At 42.2% G+C, this 18,762-nt stretch overlaps 1 protein-coding gene across 1 annotated transcript in view; it reads right to left on the bottom strand.

The window, feature by feature from the left end:
• The window catches only part of LOC107191043 (junctophilin-1), a 53,009-nt gene extending 46,677 nt beyond the window's left edge, over window positions 1-6,332 (bottom strand). Inside the window, exon 1 of the mRNA XM_015579990.1 lies at window positions 6,022-6,332. Coding sequence (XP_015435476.1) covers window positions 6,022-6,332 — 311 coding nt within the window. The remainder of the gene's footprint in view (window positions 1-6,021) is intronic.
• Window positions 6,333-18,762: the final 12,430 nt, after the last annotated feature.

The following is an 18,762-nucleotide window of genomic DNA, read 5'->3' as shown; positions in this document are numbered from 1 at the left end:
GTGACTTGACGAAGACCTTGCTCCAGTTTGGACGGGAACGGAACGATGAAATCTCTCTCTCTCTCTCTCTCTCTCTCGGCCCAGATACGTGGGTCGCGAGGAACACAAGTTCCCCATCTACCTCCTCCTTTTCCTCCCCCTCCCACCGTGTTCCCTCTTTCTATTTTCTTTCCACGGGTATTTCCACCCTTCCGGCCTCGGGAACCCGCTCACTTCGATCCGCAGAATCCGTCAAAAGGGAATATTAAAAAGGCTGTCGATCGTGATCATGAACCATCGAATTGTTAACCGGTTAACTGAGTAAAACGAGTTTTCACGTCGCCGGAAAAGGACTTCGTACACTGATGGGATGAGTTAAATCTTCGTGGAGGTCCATTCTGAGCATTGGGACGTTGTATTTTTTGCTACTATAATATTTATAATTCTTGTTATTCTTGTCGTGTGTAATTGAGAAGGTAAAATAGGAATTCTGCGATGGTAATCGTAATATTTCGCAGATGTGCAGTTTGTTTGTTAATGTGAGAAGAGCAGTCCTGAATTTTGTATGATGTTCGTAATTAATGGAGAGAGTTTTCGTTGACTGTCGACAGGACGAGATAATTCGACAGTGGAGATTTATAACTGCACGTATAGGGATCGTCTTTGGTCGACTAATGGCCTAGTTAACAGGTTAAATGCGCGTGCTAGTAGACTGATAAGGATTAACGATGCATCTTCCCTTGATGAATGTCGGGCTAATTGTGATCCATGCTTCGAGATTCTTCGATGACACTAGTAATAATTTATAGAAATATTATAGCATATAATGCCTGCGATGTACTACGCTTATAAATGTTTATCAGGATATTTTCTTGTTGACTGGAAATAATTAAAAATTTCTAGTTGTGTCAGAAATATAAAACAACCTACGTGAACTTGTCAAATTTGTTAGAAAAATTATTGCTTTCAATATCTTTCCCTTTAGATGTACTTATCACGTTGGATCAAATTTGTGAAAATATTAAATACCTTCGCTCCGATTAGATATTAATGCTGATTTGTAAGTGAATTATAAATATGAAACAGAGTGTTTTCAACCAATTACAAACTCGTTTTAAAATCGTCTAATTTCAAGAAAACTCTCACGACCAAGGTTCTCTTTTCCATAAAAGAACGGATTTAGAAAATTCGGTTTCTAACCTGTTATCAAATTTCCAACCCTCCATCCCTAAAACCGTCGAGGCAGTTTACGCGAAATCGACTGGCCTGGGGAGAACGTATTATTACGTCTCAATTAGAGGCTCGTTCGGGCTGCGTGACTTTCGACCACGATACGATCCACGCCTCGATCCCAGTCGGCTACAATTTTTTGTTTTATCACGGAATCCACCGAGTGTTCGCGTAATTGTTACATGGCTGTTTGATGTCGTTGCCGAATCGATACGCACAGAACGCACGAGAGACTCTCGTGCCTTCACGCCAAACTGGAAATTTAACAGCGAAAGAATCGGAATAGGTCATCGTGACACACCTGTACTTGTTCTAAAAAATTCCATTCTACATTATTTTCTTTTTTACTAAATTGAGTATTTTTGGGGAATTAAGTCCCGCAAGAAGAATTGGCGAACTTGAAATTGCGGTGGGCAATGTTTGTCGTGTAACGGCTGTCCCAGAAAGCAGTTTGCGATTACCAGAGTCAACGTGTTTCCAGACAAAATTGACCTACTTCTAAGTTTCCGCGATTTGACGGAACGTTCGACAAAATGAAAGACGTAGCGATGCTCGAGAAGAAATATAAGATCGACAGACACTTCAGACAAAACTTTTTTAATAAACAGATTCTTGTTGCTTCATCAATGACTTGTAATAAACTTTCTTCAAAAATCTGTAATATAGAAATCAGGTCCATCGATCGTTAAACGTGGAGGATCCTCGAGTATTTCGAATTGGTTAGGCATTCCAATCTCTGCGACATTCGGTAATTCTGGAGCATTCTCGAAGAATTTGAGTCATCCACGTGACCTATTATCCGAGTATTCGAGTCTCGATGATTCGAAGAAATTCTTTCGTGAACGCCCTTCAACATTCTCCAGACCGTAATTAGGGATATATCGTAGAATTTATTACGCCTAGGAGAATTCCAAGTAATTCATTCTTTATTCATGGGATCGTCGGAGTGGGTTGGGTTCCATTGATGAAACACGACTAAAAATATGGAAAAATGTAGGTCAGTTCCCGTATTCGCAGGAACGCGTGTGTCAGCGGATGTTAATAACAATTATATTTACGAGCTCTGGTTGCACGGGGACTATTTAAAGTCGCGTGACAGAATTTTCTTCCGGAACGATCGACGACTCAAATATAGTCGCCCGCGAAGCCGCCTGGTTTCGTAGGAAGAACACCATGTGGATTTTCCCGTTCAAGTGCAGGTGCACTCAGAAATACGAAAAAAGGGTTACCAAACAGCTAACGGAATTAAAAATATTTCCTTGATTGATATACCTTGTTTAAAGTGAACACAGAAGACTAAAAATTTTCTCACCGATAATAAAAAGTTTTTTATATTGTTCCAGTATCATTGTGAAAAAATGTTTTGATAAATTCTTTTTCGTGTATTAACGTATTCATACGAGAAAATGACTTAAATCAAGAATTGTTTTTTTTTTCTTGTTCGTATAATTAAATATTCTGGAATTTCCTTGCCCTGTAATAATCGTATGAGTGTTAAGTATATTATGCTCGCGTTTATAGCAGATCTAGATCCTATCAGCTCCCATATTTCAACGTTTATACGTTTCTACGACCATTTATAATCGAAAAATCACTCGTCTATCATACTCGTGAATACTACTTAATTTCCAAATTACACTGATTGCCCACCAACGCCGACCGCCGATATCCATAATCCATCGGAATTGTGCAACAAATCCTGGGTTCGTTAACGCGTAATCATCCTATTCCCTTGAATTCCAATTATATCACGTACCAAAATATCGACAAGTCATTGCGTTTCCCGCAACCGCAACGACCCATCCGTCATCTCGAAATTAAACAACAGTACCCACGTTTCGTCCATGGATATCGATACTTCGAACACTATTCCAAACTTCTCTGGACAGAAAAAACAAAATACACTATCACCCTTAAAAAATCATATTCTCTGAACCCTTCACAAACTTTTTTTTTTCGAACGAAAATTCCTTACAATACCGATCGTCATATAAATCTAATCGAACATAAACAATTTTATGAAAATGAACCTCTAACATTTACAGACCAATCGATCGATAGCTTCGATTCTTCCTCGATTCACGCGATATAGTCTTCGAAGATAAAGATTCGCGTGGAACGTTCGTCGTTTTGGTATCTTCTAAACTTTCCTATCCGTACTCTGTACAACGAGGGTTGGGTACGAACAAGCAGGAAGAGGAAAATTATTTTTTCACGCGAACCACCACCGCCTCAGGGCGTCCTGGATCCTGAGTAGATTTGGGGAAGCGATTGTCTGGCCGTTTCCATGAACTAGCTCCTAAACGCTCGGATCCCAGTGACCCGGACTCGTTGTCCTTGCACTCGGTGACCCACTTTCAGGATCGGGAGATTCCCGCCCGGCCCCGCCAGGTATACAGCCGGGAATATACGTGTCAAGGTCCCTCCGTTCATCTCGAATTGACGCCGTTAGAGGTGGTCCGCGGCGATAGAAGCGAAATCGGCCGCTATTTCGGGACCTCCTACTCCTCTTTCTCCGACTCCCGCGAGAAAGAAAAAAAAAGAAGAAGCTCTTCCCCCCCCTGTTCGAGCTTACGACCCCGGTTCGATGAACGTTTCTACCGGAGAATTCGAACTGACACTGATGTCTGAGGATTAGACGGGAATAGAAGGCCTGATTTGAGGATCTTCTGGGTATTTTTTACTAACTGGTAGATCGTGAGACTAGGATGCGTTTATAATATATGGAAATATGCGGTATACTAGATCAAGTGTGACTGAATTGCCATAACTGTAAAGATGACCGTGTGGACATATGATATAAGTGACACATGTATTCGTTCAAACTTCTGAAATAACAATTAGGCGTGAAAGCTTTATGCAATTTGTATTTATATATTCTTCTTGTTACTTTTATCACCCTCTCGTGATACATTTTTCATTTTGAAATAAAATTTGCATTTTGGTAAACAATTTGGTCAATAGAAGTGACAGCCCTCGGTGGACGAACTTGTTAGTCACTGTATATGTGTTTGGAAAGTAAACTTGCAGAACAAATCATGATAATTGTAGTCGATTTTAAAATGGTTATGGGATGAAAAGTGAGAGCCAATCTGGAAACTGAAATGGAAGAAATTTAACGAGTTCTAATGAAGATGGACAGTTTATTGGTAGGTTTTAAAGAACATTTTACGATGGAGATGTTCTGTTCGTTGTTAATCTACCGTTTAGATTAATTTGGCGACGAGAGTAATGCAAGTCGATTTCATTTTGGAGATTACTAGAATCTAGATGGAAGTAATTGTTCCGATGACATTCATTTCTGTTCTCTGCTAAACCATCAAAAGATTTAGATTCGTCTCAGTATCGCTGTCATTCCTCGACTAATTGTGTATATCCTCTTAGGGTCAAGTCGTGAGCAGGTTTAGTTCCCTAGATAAACGTTTGAGAACGATGGATAGTTCGACGAAGCTTACGCTTATCCCTAAGACGTACGTGATTAGTATAGTATTAATGATGTAGAGCATCGTTAACGTCAATCTAGATCACTATTAATTACCATAGAAAAGCTCTTATTGCTGTTAACGAAGTTAACTAAGAACAAAGCGAATATTTCTTCGTAGATCACAAGAGAACAAGATAAAAAAAGTTTGTAGAAGTTAATTAAATTTACGATCCATCGAAATATCCAATATTAACGCGATGTTAATGGGACAAGAGCTATTTACTCGTGGAATTAACAATGTATACAGAATCTGGTTCAGGCGAGATCTACCTTCATCCGCAACAAAACGGAGAGGTTTTGTGTAAATCGCGAAAAAGCCGCCTGGACTAGAGAATTCCCACGTTATGATTTCAGGATCACTCGTTACCCCTGTAATCTTATAACTCGTGACCTGCATATTGTAACGTTTGAATACATTTCACCTAAAAATCATCGTTGAATAATATATTGAAAAGTTAAATTTTAAAAAATAATTAGAAAAAGCTCCCATATAAGACCTTGGAAAGCTACCGAAGATCTTCCAAGTAGATCAATTATACACATATTTTGATTTCCCCTCGTGCACCGTTCAATAAATTGTTGCATTACTATTCCTTGAATTAAACTTGGATAAGCTAAACCCCAGTCAATAAAATATCTTTAGTACTGGTGTCTAATTAATTCATAAGTTTCTTTAACAACGAATATAATGAAAAATTAAAGTCTGAGTTTGAGTCAAACATGGCTCGAACAGTGCACATGGGTTAAACTGGAACAAGACTAACAGACCAAGAACCATCGTTATAAGTTTGCTTTATCCAGCGCAAGTATGGAAAGCATGCCACTGAATTAATCCTAGATTAGTCAACTATCCTGTGACTTACGTTATTACTAATCATTCGTAACAATTACGACAACAAGAAAATACGTAACATTTTCGAAAAATATTATTTGCGTTGTGATAGAATCTTACGATGTAAGTATTTATGATAATCGACCTAAAAAGTAATGAAAACTTTAACCCTCATCCATCCCTTGTGTCAATCTGACACATTTTTCTCTTAAGAAATGACGTTATTCTGTCATATGTAAGTAAATTAAGTTGAGTCTTCGTGATTTTTACTTGAAAGAATTTGCAAATTTAACTATTTATCACTTCGTTATATTAATTTTTGCGACTCGGTGAATTTAACACCAAAGTAACAAATTAAGTTGGAAAAACTCAGGACGGATGAGGGTTAAACAGTGTCGATATCTGAGAATCGGGAATTCGAAGTCGTAATTCTTACAATTATTAATAATTCAGTAATCCAGGATCAATAAGAAAAAAACAGAACGTCTTATCTCACCTAGGCCAGGTGTAGACACCGGATACCTCGAACCCATAATGCCAGCTACCGGAGTAAGCGCCTTGGCCTTTGGGTCCTGTACAGACCCCGTGGCCGTGTGCCTTTCCATCCTCCCAACCGCCGCAGTAGGTGCCGCCATCGTCGAAATCGAATCGGCCGCCGTTAACCTGGGCACGATTTGACGCCGCCGTGGCGGTACCTGTCGCTCCAGGTTGAGCGGAGCTTATGCCACCTGTTTGCGGCAATTGGGCACCACCTGCCACCCCGTTCGGTGCCCCGGACTGTTGGCCAGACTGTGGCTGTTGCTGCATTTCTTTGCACCGTTGCACCGCCACCTCCTCCTCCTCCTCCTCCACCACCACCACCGCCGCCGCGACAGCCTCCTTCTCGTCTCCCCACCGCCCACGTCGTCGTCGTAATCCTCGTCTTTTTCCTCCTTCTCCTCGTTGTCGTCGTCGTCGTCGTCGTCGTCGTCTTCGTCGTTATTGTCGTCGTCGTCGTGTTGGCCCGTTAGCAAAAATCGCACGCGCGTACCCCTGGACGTTGCTCCATCCTTCCTGTCCGCCTCCACGTTTCTCGTCTTACGCGTCGTCCCACCAACGGACCTCTGCAAGACCACCGAACACACCCTCTGTGTTGATCACCTGTGTTTCACCCGGTACGAAGTCGAGCTTGCCACGATTATATTCGATCACGAAATATCCTCGCTGGTCCACGTTCGCGGATAAGCCTGTCGATCGTAGGATCGTGTCGAGGCCCGGTACGTCGCCGTGGCTCTGTATCTAGAAACACGACCACCCAATTTCGAGCAGACGTCGTAACCACTTTTATCGTGTCGATCCCGCCACACGGGGAGGACCCGGTGTCAAGGACGCCGGATTTTTCTCTCTCTCTCTCTCTCTGTCTCTCTGGCGGCTCCCCCCGCCTCGTGTCACCGGCTAAAAATACGAAATTCAGGCTGAACCGAAGCTAGATGAAACTTTCTAGGATTCGACACGGGTTAATTTTAGTCCCCCTCCGAGTCGGTCGGTCGGTCGAGGCGACCGGACCGGAGGAGCGTGTGAACCGTCCTGCCTGGCTCACGGCGACGGGCCGAGTCTCGTCACGAACGATCGTTGTACGTCTTGTCCGAATCTTGGGAAGCGTCGACGGTCGGCCTTGAAACGCCAACGGACCACGCGGAGCAATCGATACAACCGTAAGATTTCCCTGGGAACACCTTGTGTCTTGTCCACGATCCCGTCCCTCCCTTTCTATCGCGTTCTCCACCACCTACTCCACCTCCTTCGACCGTCAATCGCCCCACCTCTAGCTCACTCACACTCTGACCCGCACGCACGTGTGTACCGTGTTTCGATTCGATCCTCGGGAACGGTCGTATCGCGGCACTTGGATCCTCGCGAACGTACCTGCGAGGTAACATTCGATTGCGTGTGTGTAGATCGAGCACCTGTATATATAGACAGATATATATATGTGTGTATATATATATACGTGTCGACGGCACAGAACGAAGATACACACACACACAAAGGAGCACACAGAATCCTTCCCCCGGGGATCAGGAGAGTATCCGTCTCCAGGCGTTCGTTGATCGTCTCGACACCAGAAGAGGACGACGCGACGACGGTAGCAACGGCAGTAGCTTTCCCGTCGAACTTATCGAAACTCGACGGCCGAACAGCCGCGGTTTCGCCGTCCGTCTGACGCCGTTACGCAACGCTTCTATAAGCATCCGTGATCCGCTCGGAATGTGGCTCTCTCTCTCTCTCTCTCTCTCTCCCTCTGTCTCTCTCCCTCCCCCGTTGTGCTTCTTCGATAAATATCCGTTGGAACACGAAGGGCGCAAAAGCTTGGTCGAATAAGGATCCACCAGGATATTATCTAGATCTCCCTTTCGAGAAGCACCAGTTTACACACCCTCTGAATAGGACAGCATTATCTTAAGAGACGTACGTTCCCGGACAGATCCACCTACGTACGAGAGAGAGGACCAAGTGAATCAGCCCGTCTCTTCCTACATGCGGACTCTCTCTTGTCGGTCTTAAAATATTCACTAGACTTCACAACGAGAGAGAAAGAGAGAGAGAGAGAGAGAGAGCGGGAGAAAGAGAGATCGAGTAGCTTCACGGGCTGCCGGTGGTGCCGTTCGGGCCGGGTACGTAGAAACAGATTCACTGGTGGACCCCCTAAGTCTTCTCCTAGCCCGAGCAGCACCCAGGTTTCACTGAACCGAATCCAGGGATCGGATCGAAGTAGAGACAGTCCAAGAAGATCAATGAAGAAGAAGACGAAGAGAAGCGATTTGGATCGACACATACACACACACACATAAGCGAGCACTGGTTTATTTGTATCACGGGCGACGAGGACCAGTCCCGGAGGCAACGAAACTGCTGCTATCAACGAACACCAACATTCACCGTGATCGTCGTCGTCGTCATGATCGTGTTGTCGATGCCTGTACCGCCGGTTCCGTTGATCGTGTTCCGTTTACCATTCCCCTAAGCTTCACACACATACACACACACACACACACACACATGCACGCTCTAACGCGTGCACCGTCCGTACCTACGTCCGTCCGCTCTAGCGATGCTAGAGCGGTGCTTCAGCTCGTTCGCGCACTCGTAGCTCTAGCCTCGAGCTTCGGCTAGCTGGCTAGGAGCTTCTATTTTTACCAATGGGGTGGCGAATTGTTCCCCACGCCGACCACGACGACGACGACGACGGCGGCTGCCCACGAGGCGGCAGCTCGAGCGGACCCGAGAGGTTCGCCAATGCGACCGACCGGGTTCAAACCATTTATAAATAGTAGGGAGTTGTTCGCGCCGCGAGCCGCGGAAAATCGGCGAGGATTTTACGGAATTACGGGGATAGAAGTCGCGGCCGAGTTCGTATTCCTAACTGAGACTCACCACTAGATGTATAGACGTACGATGATATGGGGGGAGGTGGTGGTTCAGGGGATTTTTATTTGGAATTTTAAACCACCGTGATACAATGTGGTTGTTGACGATGACGTTAATATGGACTTGTGGAATGGAGTGTTCGTGGGGATCGTCGGATGCACGATCTTGACGATTAACCCCTGATGTTGACCCCTGACAACGCTTATTATGCAGTATAATCTTTACGAAACTTAAGATTTTCTTTACACGGACCAGCTGTTTTTATACCTATAAAGAATAGTGTACGTATGGTCTTGGTCGCTCAAAAGAACCTTCTGCTCGATAGGTACACTCCCGCTCATAAGTATTAGGACGTTTATCCAAAGAAATTACTGAAAGTCTAAAACAAACGTAGGGGATATTAAATCTTGATAGATAACGCTCATGCTACTATAAAGTAATAAGAGTGGCCTAATATATATTATTTTTACGAAACACCACATTTTTACACGGGATCGACTATGTATCTCAATTACTCTAAGTACTTTGTTGCCAAAGGGTGTAGATCCATAAATAAATTATTATTATTATTTTCTTCATATAGACCAGTTCTAATATTTATGACTGCTAGTGTATATCGACTTCGCACTGAACCTGTTAACACCGTGCATGTTGATCCACAGGTTCTCTGGCAGGTCGAGAACATTAGGGGATGATATTTCATGGAACTCCAGGTGAATAGATTCACTCGGAAAGACGACGATGTTTGATGTAATACGTCTATATATGTGGTAAAAGTAATGAGCATCTACTACTGAGGTCCCAGAATGGTAATTAATTCTGGAAACTCGATCTCATTAATTATTACACGATTTGCGGAACTAACCTGTAGAATCAATGAACGAACGCGAAATGGATGGTTATCGATTGTATGATTGATGAAGCCAGGTGTACGGACATTGATGTATTTCGGATAGTTCGCTGGGTTTGGCACGTATCTAATATATGAACGCGGTTCGTGTGTCTAATTAACCTGAGGTGTCCCGTAGAACCTATCTAATCGAACGCGATATCCAGTCCCCTACTATTGATATTAAAAACCAAAAACTACGAACACCCAATTACTGATTCGAAACCCCTTATTGTTCCCACTCGATATAGAATAAAAACGGAAACTCGAATTTCCACGTACTTTACAAAGGATCCAACAAACGTGTCTGGTGAACGTTATTTTAAATGCACGCTATAAAAATGCGGGACACGCACACACTCCAGTCATAACAACGCTCAAGAATAACCGTAAACAACGCATCAATTCCAAAGCGGTCGAGGGAAAAAATAAATCCCACCTCGAACAATCAAGGATGAAGAAAAAAACACACGGAATCGAGAGTCTCTCTGTCAGTGTATTTTCCCGTTGAATCCAATCGAAGCGTCGTCGTCGTCGACGGAACGCTCTGTGCGATGGTGAGTTCGATCGACGAAAAGGAGGGAGAAAAGACACAGAAGAGGGGAATCGCTGGCCGCGTCTATAGACGGCGTGCACGCCGGGGGCTGCATTTTTGATGCTGCACATGCGGGCCACTGCCGATGTCGGTCAGTTACACTGTCTCTCCCGGCGGCGGTTAACTAGGCTTTGCTCTACCTTTGGCACAACGGTGAAACGCATTCGACGACAGGCTCACGGTGTCAACGATCCACGGGGGAACAGAATAAATACGAGCGTTCTCTCTTGTGGAAGAGGAAGAAGAAGAGAAGGTGGAGGAAGAAGAAAAGAAGATGGAGTAGGAGGTGGAGGAAGAAGAAAAGGTGGAAACAGAATCGAGCCGTGAACGCAATGAGGAGTCTGCGCGCGTCTTCTGCTTTTTTTTTATATAACAACAATCAATTAATCGATATCGTTTGCACGCAACAACGAGAAATAATCCACGCGGTACGCGCACGATGATGCGACACCGACGTGTCGGGCGCGAGCGCGCGGCGAGGAGGAAAAGAAAAGAGAGGAGGGCTATACAAAGCGCCGGTACACCCTCATTATTAAAATAACTCCTATGAGGATGTTCGGTCTTGAAACCCCGCGCGCTTCGGTTTCGAGTGCCAGGTCTGGGTTAGCTAGCGGCGGCCCCGAAAAACCACTCGATTCCGAGGGATCCAGTTTCTTCTCGATTCTACCGCGTATGGACCGATTTTCTTGGGTACCTTGGCGGGGTTTCGAATGACGAATAAATTGATTATCAGGTTGAATTGGAGATCGAGGATTTTAGAGATGAGAACAGAGAAGTTGCGTTTTAAAAAATTGTTTGTCCGAGCGATGTTTGCGCTATGAATGGCGAGGGCTCTTTTCTTAACGAGATAACGAGACGAATGGATTGTGTCCACGTGGAAAACAATGTCAAAAATGTGAAATAGTATTCTCAAATTTGAAGCTTCGTTGTCGATTAAATGGATTGCACAAGTTTGATCTGTACCAGAGTTGTACATTTGTAGCTAAAGAATTAATTTACGTTGATGTTTGGAAACGTTGTTGTAGTATGTCATCAATTTTCTATTAATAGGTGGAAGACAGCGAAATAAATGGTGTTCAGACACGACCGTTCCGTCGTGAATGCTTACCGTAAGTAAAAACAGTGGGCAATAGTCGGACAAATTACTAGCCATGTTCGGAAGCACACGCCTGCTCGACCAATTTCAAACTTGACTCCTTCGAAGACTCACTACGACCTGAACTCTTTCTTCAGTAGAGTAAAAAGAAGTTATTATTTTGAACTTATATTTTTGCTTATTTATATAATAAGGAATAATAATTGAGCTATATAACATACAATAATATGAGTACTAAACGTTTACTAATCAATCAAAAATATTTTAAAACGAGAATAATATAAAAAATAGAATGGGAACAACACAAGAGGAATTTGGGGCAAATACGATCCAGACTTTACCATTATAGGGTTCAAAATATTATTCCATAATCTCAATTTATCTTTTAATGTAAATTCACCCTTATCCATTAATTCGGCGATAACTTACAGAAGTTATTAAACTGTAATACATGCTTCATAATAAATGGGTAACACCGAACGAAGACCAAGACATAATTTTTCAAATGTAAATCAGAATTTACCAGTGGAGGGGTAGAATCGTATAGTCTATACGATTCTATAGTATGGATAATCTTAAAATGGAAATACGTTTGCACGTATCGACGAACTAATCGGAGAATATTTCCTCTTGCGACGGTCCCTTTGCGACTTGCGAATATTTCCTCTGTTCGACTCTGCGTCGAACATTAGAAGCTAGAGCGACGCCCTCGTTTCACGCATGCCTCTTGCACCTGCATCGTTCGGCCGCATCGTGGCCGCGAATCTTGCACTTCGGCGAGATACGTTGTGTCACCGGAGCCCGACCATGCCGATCGACGCGATCACGAGATCGTACGAAGAAACCGTGGATTATAATGATCGCAGGTGCTGCTCCCTGAGTCACTTGCCGCGTACGTTCGATGAGTAACTCGGAGAAAATAGGAATCATTCGGAACGATTTAACGCCGGGGAAAATTCGACACCTTAAGTAGTCGCGTATGAAATTCTTCTTCGAGTTGGCTGGTGAAGACACACCGATTTTTCAAGCATTTTTCCTCGTATATAATTAGTTGAGTTTTGAATTTTATATTAGAGGCTTTACTACATTAATGATAACATATGAATAGTATTAAGCTTCGCTAAAATCGTAATTTGATTGCATTTTCCAAATTAAGGATATTTATTCCTTTTTTAATCACGATCACCAAATTTGAACATTCAAATTGAACATTTAGTCCATATAACAATGAAATTCAGATACGCATCAGTTTAAGAGAAAACTGGAACAGATCGGGAAGTTGTAAAATGTAGCTACGATGATAGAATTTACGTCTCAAAATTGAATTTCTTCAGGAGCATTTATCACAAAGAAAAAGTCAGAATTGTATGAGTAGATATCCACGTTTCAATATCCCCTGAAACGTACTACCATCGATTGAATCTACAGTCGTAGATTCGAAATCCCTTAGGAGCAGCCCATTACAAAGAAGAATATAGATCCTCAATTTCAATATCCAAGTACAGTTCCATCCTACGAATCCACGTCGTCGAGGGAAAATTCTTCAGAGCCATTTATCACAAAGAAAAATCATACCCCATAGCAAAATCTTGAAATGTTAAATCTCTGAACCACCTTTTTCTCCATCGCAAGGAAACCTGTGTACACTACGAGCTAAAATTATGGGGCCAGGTCTGATAGTTAGAGAAACCGAAAAATATTATTCTATAAAGATGTGATAAAACTATTTTTGTTAGAACTGATTGGAAATGATTTGTGTATATACTGATTCCGCAAATTTTATCATATCGCAACAGAATACTGTTCCAACCAGAAAAATTTAAAATTTCACTATCCCCTAAAAGATACATTATCATCATCCAACTCTACAATTATCGAGCCCAAATCTTCCACGCGACTCCATCACGCACCAAGAACCTAGATCCGTAGTTACCATGGCGCCGCACAACCCGTTCGAACTCACATGTCCTCCGAGCCCATCGAGTTCACCGAAAAAACCCTATCGAAATCCATCCATCGGATACTACTTCTTCATATACTTGCCGATTGCAGGCATCGCGAACGAAAGAGACACGGAAATAGAGATCGAACACTGGATCCCACGGTGCTCACGATGGCCGTTGTCACTAGACAAAGAAGGAAAGCTCTTGCAAAAAAAAAAAAAAAAGAACCAAAGGATCCATATAGTACATATATCAGGATCTTTCTGCCGGAGGACACACACACATGCACACGCGCTCCGCCTAGAGCCGACGTTTTAGAGGCCTCCCGGTTCACACTTCCGGCGGATCGATCGCGTGGGCACGTGCGACTCGGGACAACACTCCGGCCGTGCCGCCGCGCGCATTACCGCACTGCTCCAGGAGGAACGAAGAGACGAATATAATGGGAACACGCGTTTTTCCGCACACGTGCATCTGGGCCACACGACACACTTGTCGATGCACTGTTCCGCAGCTGCGCCGCGACGGTCGAATCCTCCTAGAGACCAGGCCACCGCATTCACGCATTCATCCCCCTGCACCAGCCACGTCACACACGCACATTCAACCGTACATTCATCGATAGCCACTCTCACCACGTTCTCTCTATCCCTCTTTCATTCTCCATCTCTCTCCCTTGCACTCGATCCGAACACATCGATTCGATGAGTTAGCGACGTTCGATGTCTAACGATCAGGCTGTACCGTTGTTTCACGGTGGCGTCCCGACGCTCCGGCATCGATGGGCCACCGTGGACGCCGTCGATCGAGTTCCTCTTGGTCCTCGAGCAACCTATCACCGGTTTACCACACACACAATACACATACACACGCGTCTCCCGAGATTGTACCCACGTTCTTCGTATTTTATCGTTCCGTTGACACCCTATTGTGTATTCTTTTCTCACGGTTCTGTTAATTATATAATTCGTTTCTTTTCGATCGTTCCGTTCTACGATCGGCGTATTCGGTTCGTTTTACTCGCGCGCGAGACCACCAACTACTACTCGTTTCGCCCGTTTGCGTCGTCGTCGAATGTCGTACACGCAACCGTTGATACGGGAACGCGCGCGTGTGTCAGGGTGGAGGCATGATTGCGACTATTCCACCTCGCCGTACGTCGACGTCGGCGCTGCCCTCGACGCCGTGCGACGCCGGCGTCGTGGCGCCCCTCGACGACCGCCGCCACGGCTGACATGCGCTGTTCGATACCGATGGCCGCGATTACGTCGCTCGCGCCGCGTCGTTCCGTCTTCGGCGGGATTCCCTCGAGCGCGCGGTGTGTGGAATGTAGTAGTGTAGGTATCTGTAATCTTGGGCGTAGCGTAAGGTTTTATGGTTGGTTAAATAAATTTTTTATTTATATCACACTTCACCGCTTGATTCACGAAGCACATTGGAATTTCACCACTACCGTCACGGACCAGGTCCTGATCACTTAAGGAGCTATGTGACGGCTATTTTTTAATTTTTTAAAGAAAAACTATTGTACTTATCAATTTGAATAATGTATATATGTACTAAATAATATTTTTAAAGTATGCTATATTTTTATAAAGTAAAAACAATGTACTTTGTAAAAGTTACAGTTCATTTGTGAGAGCGTCTTAACGAAATTTCCTTTCCATGGCGGCCTTAGTATAGACTCTTGTGGTTGTGTGAAATAAAAAAAAACAAATATTTTCTTAATTTGTATGTGTGTGCCTATAGCCCGTACCAGAATAATTTAAAAAATTTGAGAAATAAAAGAATGGCGCCTTCCCAAACAAAAGGTTTAATTTATTTGCATAAAAATCAAAAGAATATCTGGATACAAATTGTGAGCCTCGAGAGAAGGTTCTGAGAATAAATTGGAGAATTTCTGTTATAGAGACATTGATAGAGAGGATAGAATAAATCGTTTGCCTTGTATTAAGGGCAATGGTCAAATATATTTCACGTGTCAGGAAAGGAAATTTTGTTATCGATGAAGGAGCAATTTCTTGTATTACATTTTTAAAAAGGGAAACATTGAACAACAGAAGCGAGTATGCTTAAATATTCTTCGACACTCGAAGTTTGCATCGTTTAAAATTTAAGTCTGAAGTTTAAACACACCCGAAGTATGAAGTTCTCGCGTTAAGTAATCACAGGCTCCGGACTGTCTGAAATAAAATACTTCACGAAGATACCATTAGAAGAGACTCAGAAATCCTGTTTAAAATGCTCGAAGGGTGTTTCTCCGGGGAATATTTTGTCATTGTGTCCCCGTCGTTTTCCCCGTGATAAAGCAAGATTTCAGATTGAAGAAAGTTATCTCCCCTAAGTAACGTATTGTGTATAAATAAGAATATAAAATAGGGGGAAGACCGTTCGTACGCATTTACGTGCTCGTCGTCGTAACCCATGTAGTACATATTTCGAATGTAGGGTAGAATATGTGCGCAACGGTCGGAAAATCGAGGCGTGCGCGGGGCATTTACCGGAAAATCGAAGGCGACCACTTCTCTAATGTGCTTCGTGAAATTCAATAGATTTTATTGTCGACAAGGGAAACGGGTCACTCGTCACCCCCGTACGTCTAGTTTATATAACAATTTCTCAATTCGAGTAGATCCATCACCAGAAATAAATTAAACATCTCCCTAACATCGCATTTAAAATAATAATTCCAGAAGATGTTATTCTCAATCGTGTAACTTCTTTATTTATAATTTATATTTCTTCTCTTTTGATTCTTTTCTCTTTATTATGGAAAAGGAAAATTCTACTATTTATTGTCCTTTGAGATTTACGCGTCGATTTTAGAAATTACGAGTTATTAGATTTTATCGTCAGAGTGTTTTTTGAATTGTATACGAAAGGATTATTCTACTAATTGCATGGAAATGAGAATAATTCTTTCCGAATGATACCGTTTTATTGGTTGCTGTTAAATATTGCCGCCTGTTGGCAAGATGTCAGCACGAGGCGACGTGGAACATCGTCTGTATCGACGGACAGTTACGTATCGACGTTGTTGCAATTACCACAGACAAGATATAAATCTCGTCTGTGGTTATAGAGGGCTAAATTTCCCGGTATACTGCATTAAGCGAGCTCTAATTACGTAGACTACGTCTTCGACGTAGCTATATACAGAGTGGGCTGGATATACACACTGTTCAATTGTTCGTTATTAGTTATCTAAACAGACAAACTTATAACAATGTCTACGTTAGTCATAACCTCTCTGGGCATAAGAATGATAAATATCTTTAGGGTGGTTAATCATAGAATTGAAAAGCTGCAAAAAGCTAAAAATACATATGTAGTTTATAAATGAGATGAGTACCTATTTAAAAAAATGTGTCTAGGCTGTGATAATACATAACTTATTAAAATAATACAAAGTAAAACTAAACCAATAATAGAATTTCAAATGATTATTCCTATAAATATTACATATCTATATGAAATAATTAAAAAACTCAATCTGTATACAATTGTACAACTTTACATAGGAATCCTAATACGCACAATCAATTACCTTTTGGCAATTGGTGAATTTTTATATACAACTTTATTCACACATCATTTATTTACAATAATTTTATTTATTGCGAGTAAGTAAATAATAAAATTCGATCCAACAAGAGCTCTACTAGCCAACCTTCTACAGGATATTACTTCAGTTTTATTTCAATTGTAAGGTATGAATTTATTAAAATAGTCGAATATATACGTGACAGCTTCACGTATTCATATAATTAACAAAGATTTTCTACCTCACATTTAGTCTTAAAATAATCTAAGTTTCATGTACGATGGAACATTTATCAAAAATATTCGATCTTACATTTATTCTTCTAATTAGAGAAATTAATTTTAAGTTCGCAGCCATTAGCTCGGTATTACCTTCAGTTTACAATACTTTACCGAAGATAATACCAATTGCCCGGGTCTCACCACGAGGAGGTTGCTGCGAGTGGAGACCCAAAGAAAGCTAGATGGAACCCAATCCCATCTATGTAACCGTAGTTACATCGATGGAATCATTAGTTTCATCTACCTCCCTTTTTACAAAGTCTTACAAATAACTTAAAGGTAACTGAAATTTAGACGCTTTAATGTTGATTTCCCTCGGCGGATGGCTTCTTTCTTGAGTCTACCTGAAAATAAAATGAAGATCCCACGGCGGATGATCGATGTCTTCTTTCTTCAACTTATACTAGTCTTACAATCGACTTAACTTAACTTACAACTATCCCATTTAGCTGTATACCGAGCAATTATTACAGACAAAAGGAGTGCATATTCTCTGAAGGAGAATATGTTTCGGAGAGTCGATGCTCTCGGAAGGAGAGCACCGATTCTCTCTGAGGCAAAGTGTGACTCGAATCGACGCGTACCGTGAGTAAAGCCCCTAGTGGTCGGCCCCGTCACCAGCTACCCCCTGTCAGAGGGGTCGTATCTCGCGCTCCTCCGTACGGGTCCCCATTTCTCCCAACGTACTGCCTCCAGGCGACTGCCGGGCCAGTCGAGGAGACTCGGTACGGATGACAAAGAGAGGGACCCGGTACGGAGGCATGCCGCGAGACGGCCGTGCAAGCACTGACACCGCCTCGCGGTGCGAGACATAGACCCATGATTAGGATAGCTAGTTAGGGAATCCGATTTTCGGGGCCTACAACACGGCCGATCACCTGCACATTACAGAGTGACCGGAAATAGCGGACCACGCGAGAAAAATAATAAGTACTCGGTATACATTACAATTATTTTGCAATGGGTTTGCAGCCATTGGCTCGGTATTATCCTCGATTTACAAAACTATCGAGGATAACACCGATTACCAGGTCTCACCACGTGGAGGTTGCTGCAAGTGGAGACCCAAGGAAGATAGATGGAAACACAAGTTCCATCTATCCACCTTTCACATTAATCTTACAACCAACTTAGATATCTACATACGCTTATACTATAAATATCGAAATCCCACGGAGGATGGCTTCTTTCTTGAGTTTACTGAATTAAAATAAATCAAAATAAAACATAGTTAATTAAAATAACTTAAAATAAAGCATATGTAATTAAATTGAATTATATTAAACACAATTAATTAAAATAAATTAAAATGAAACAATTAAAATGAATTAAAATAAAACACAAGTACCTAATTATAATAAATTAAAATAAAACTCAATTAATTAAAATAAATCAGAATAAATACATATAATTAAAATAAATAAAAATAAAACACATATAATTAAAATAAATCAAAATCAAACACAAGTACCTAATTATAG

Source organism: Dufourea novaeangliae, unplaced genomic scaffold, assembly GCF_001272555.1.
Source record: "Dufourea novaeangliae isolate 0120121106 unplaced genomic scaffold, ASM127255v1 scaffold221, whole genome shotgun sequence".
In the NCBI taxonomy this organism is placed as follows: domain Eukaryota; kingdom Metazoa; phylum Arthropoda; class Insecta; order Hymenoptera; family Halictidae; genus Dufourea; species Dufourea novaeangliae.
Note: the sequence above shows the minus strand (reverse complement) of the source record. Positions and strands in the feature narration are given on the sequence as shown.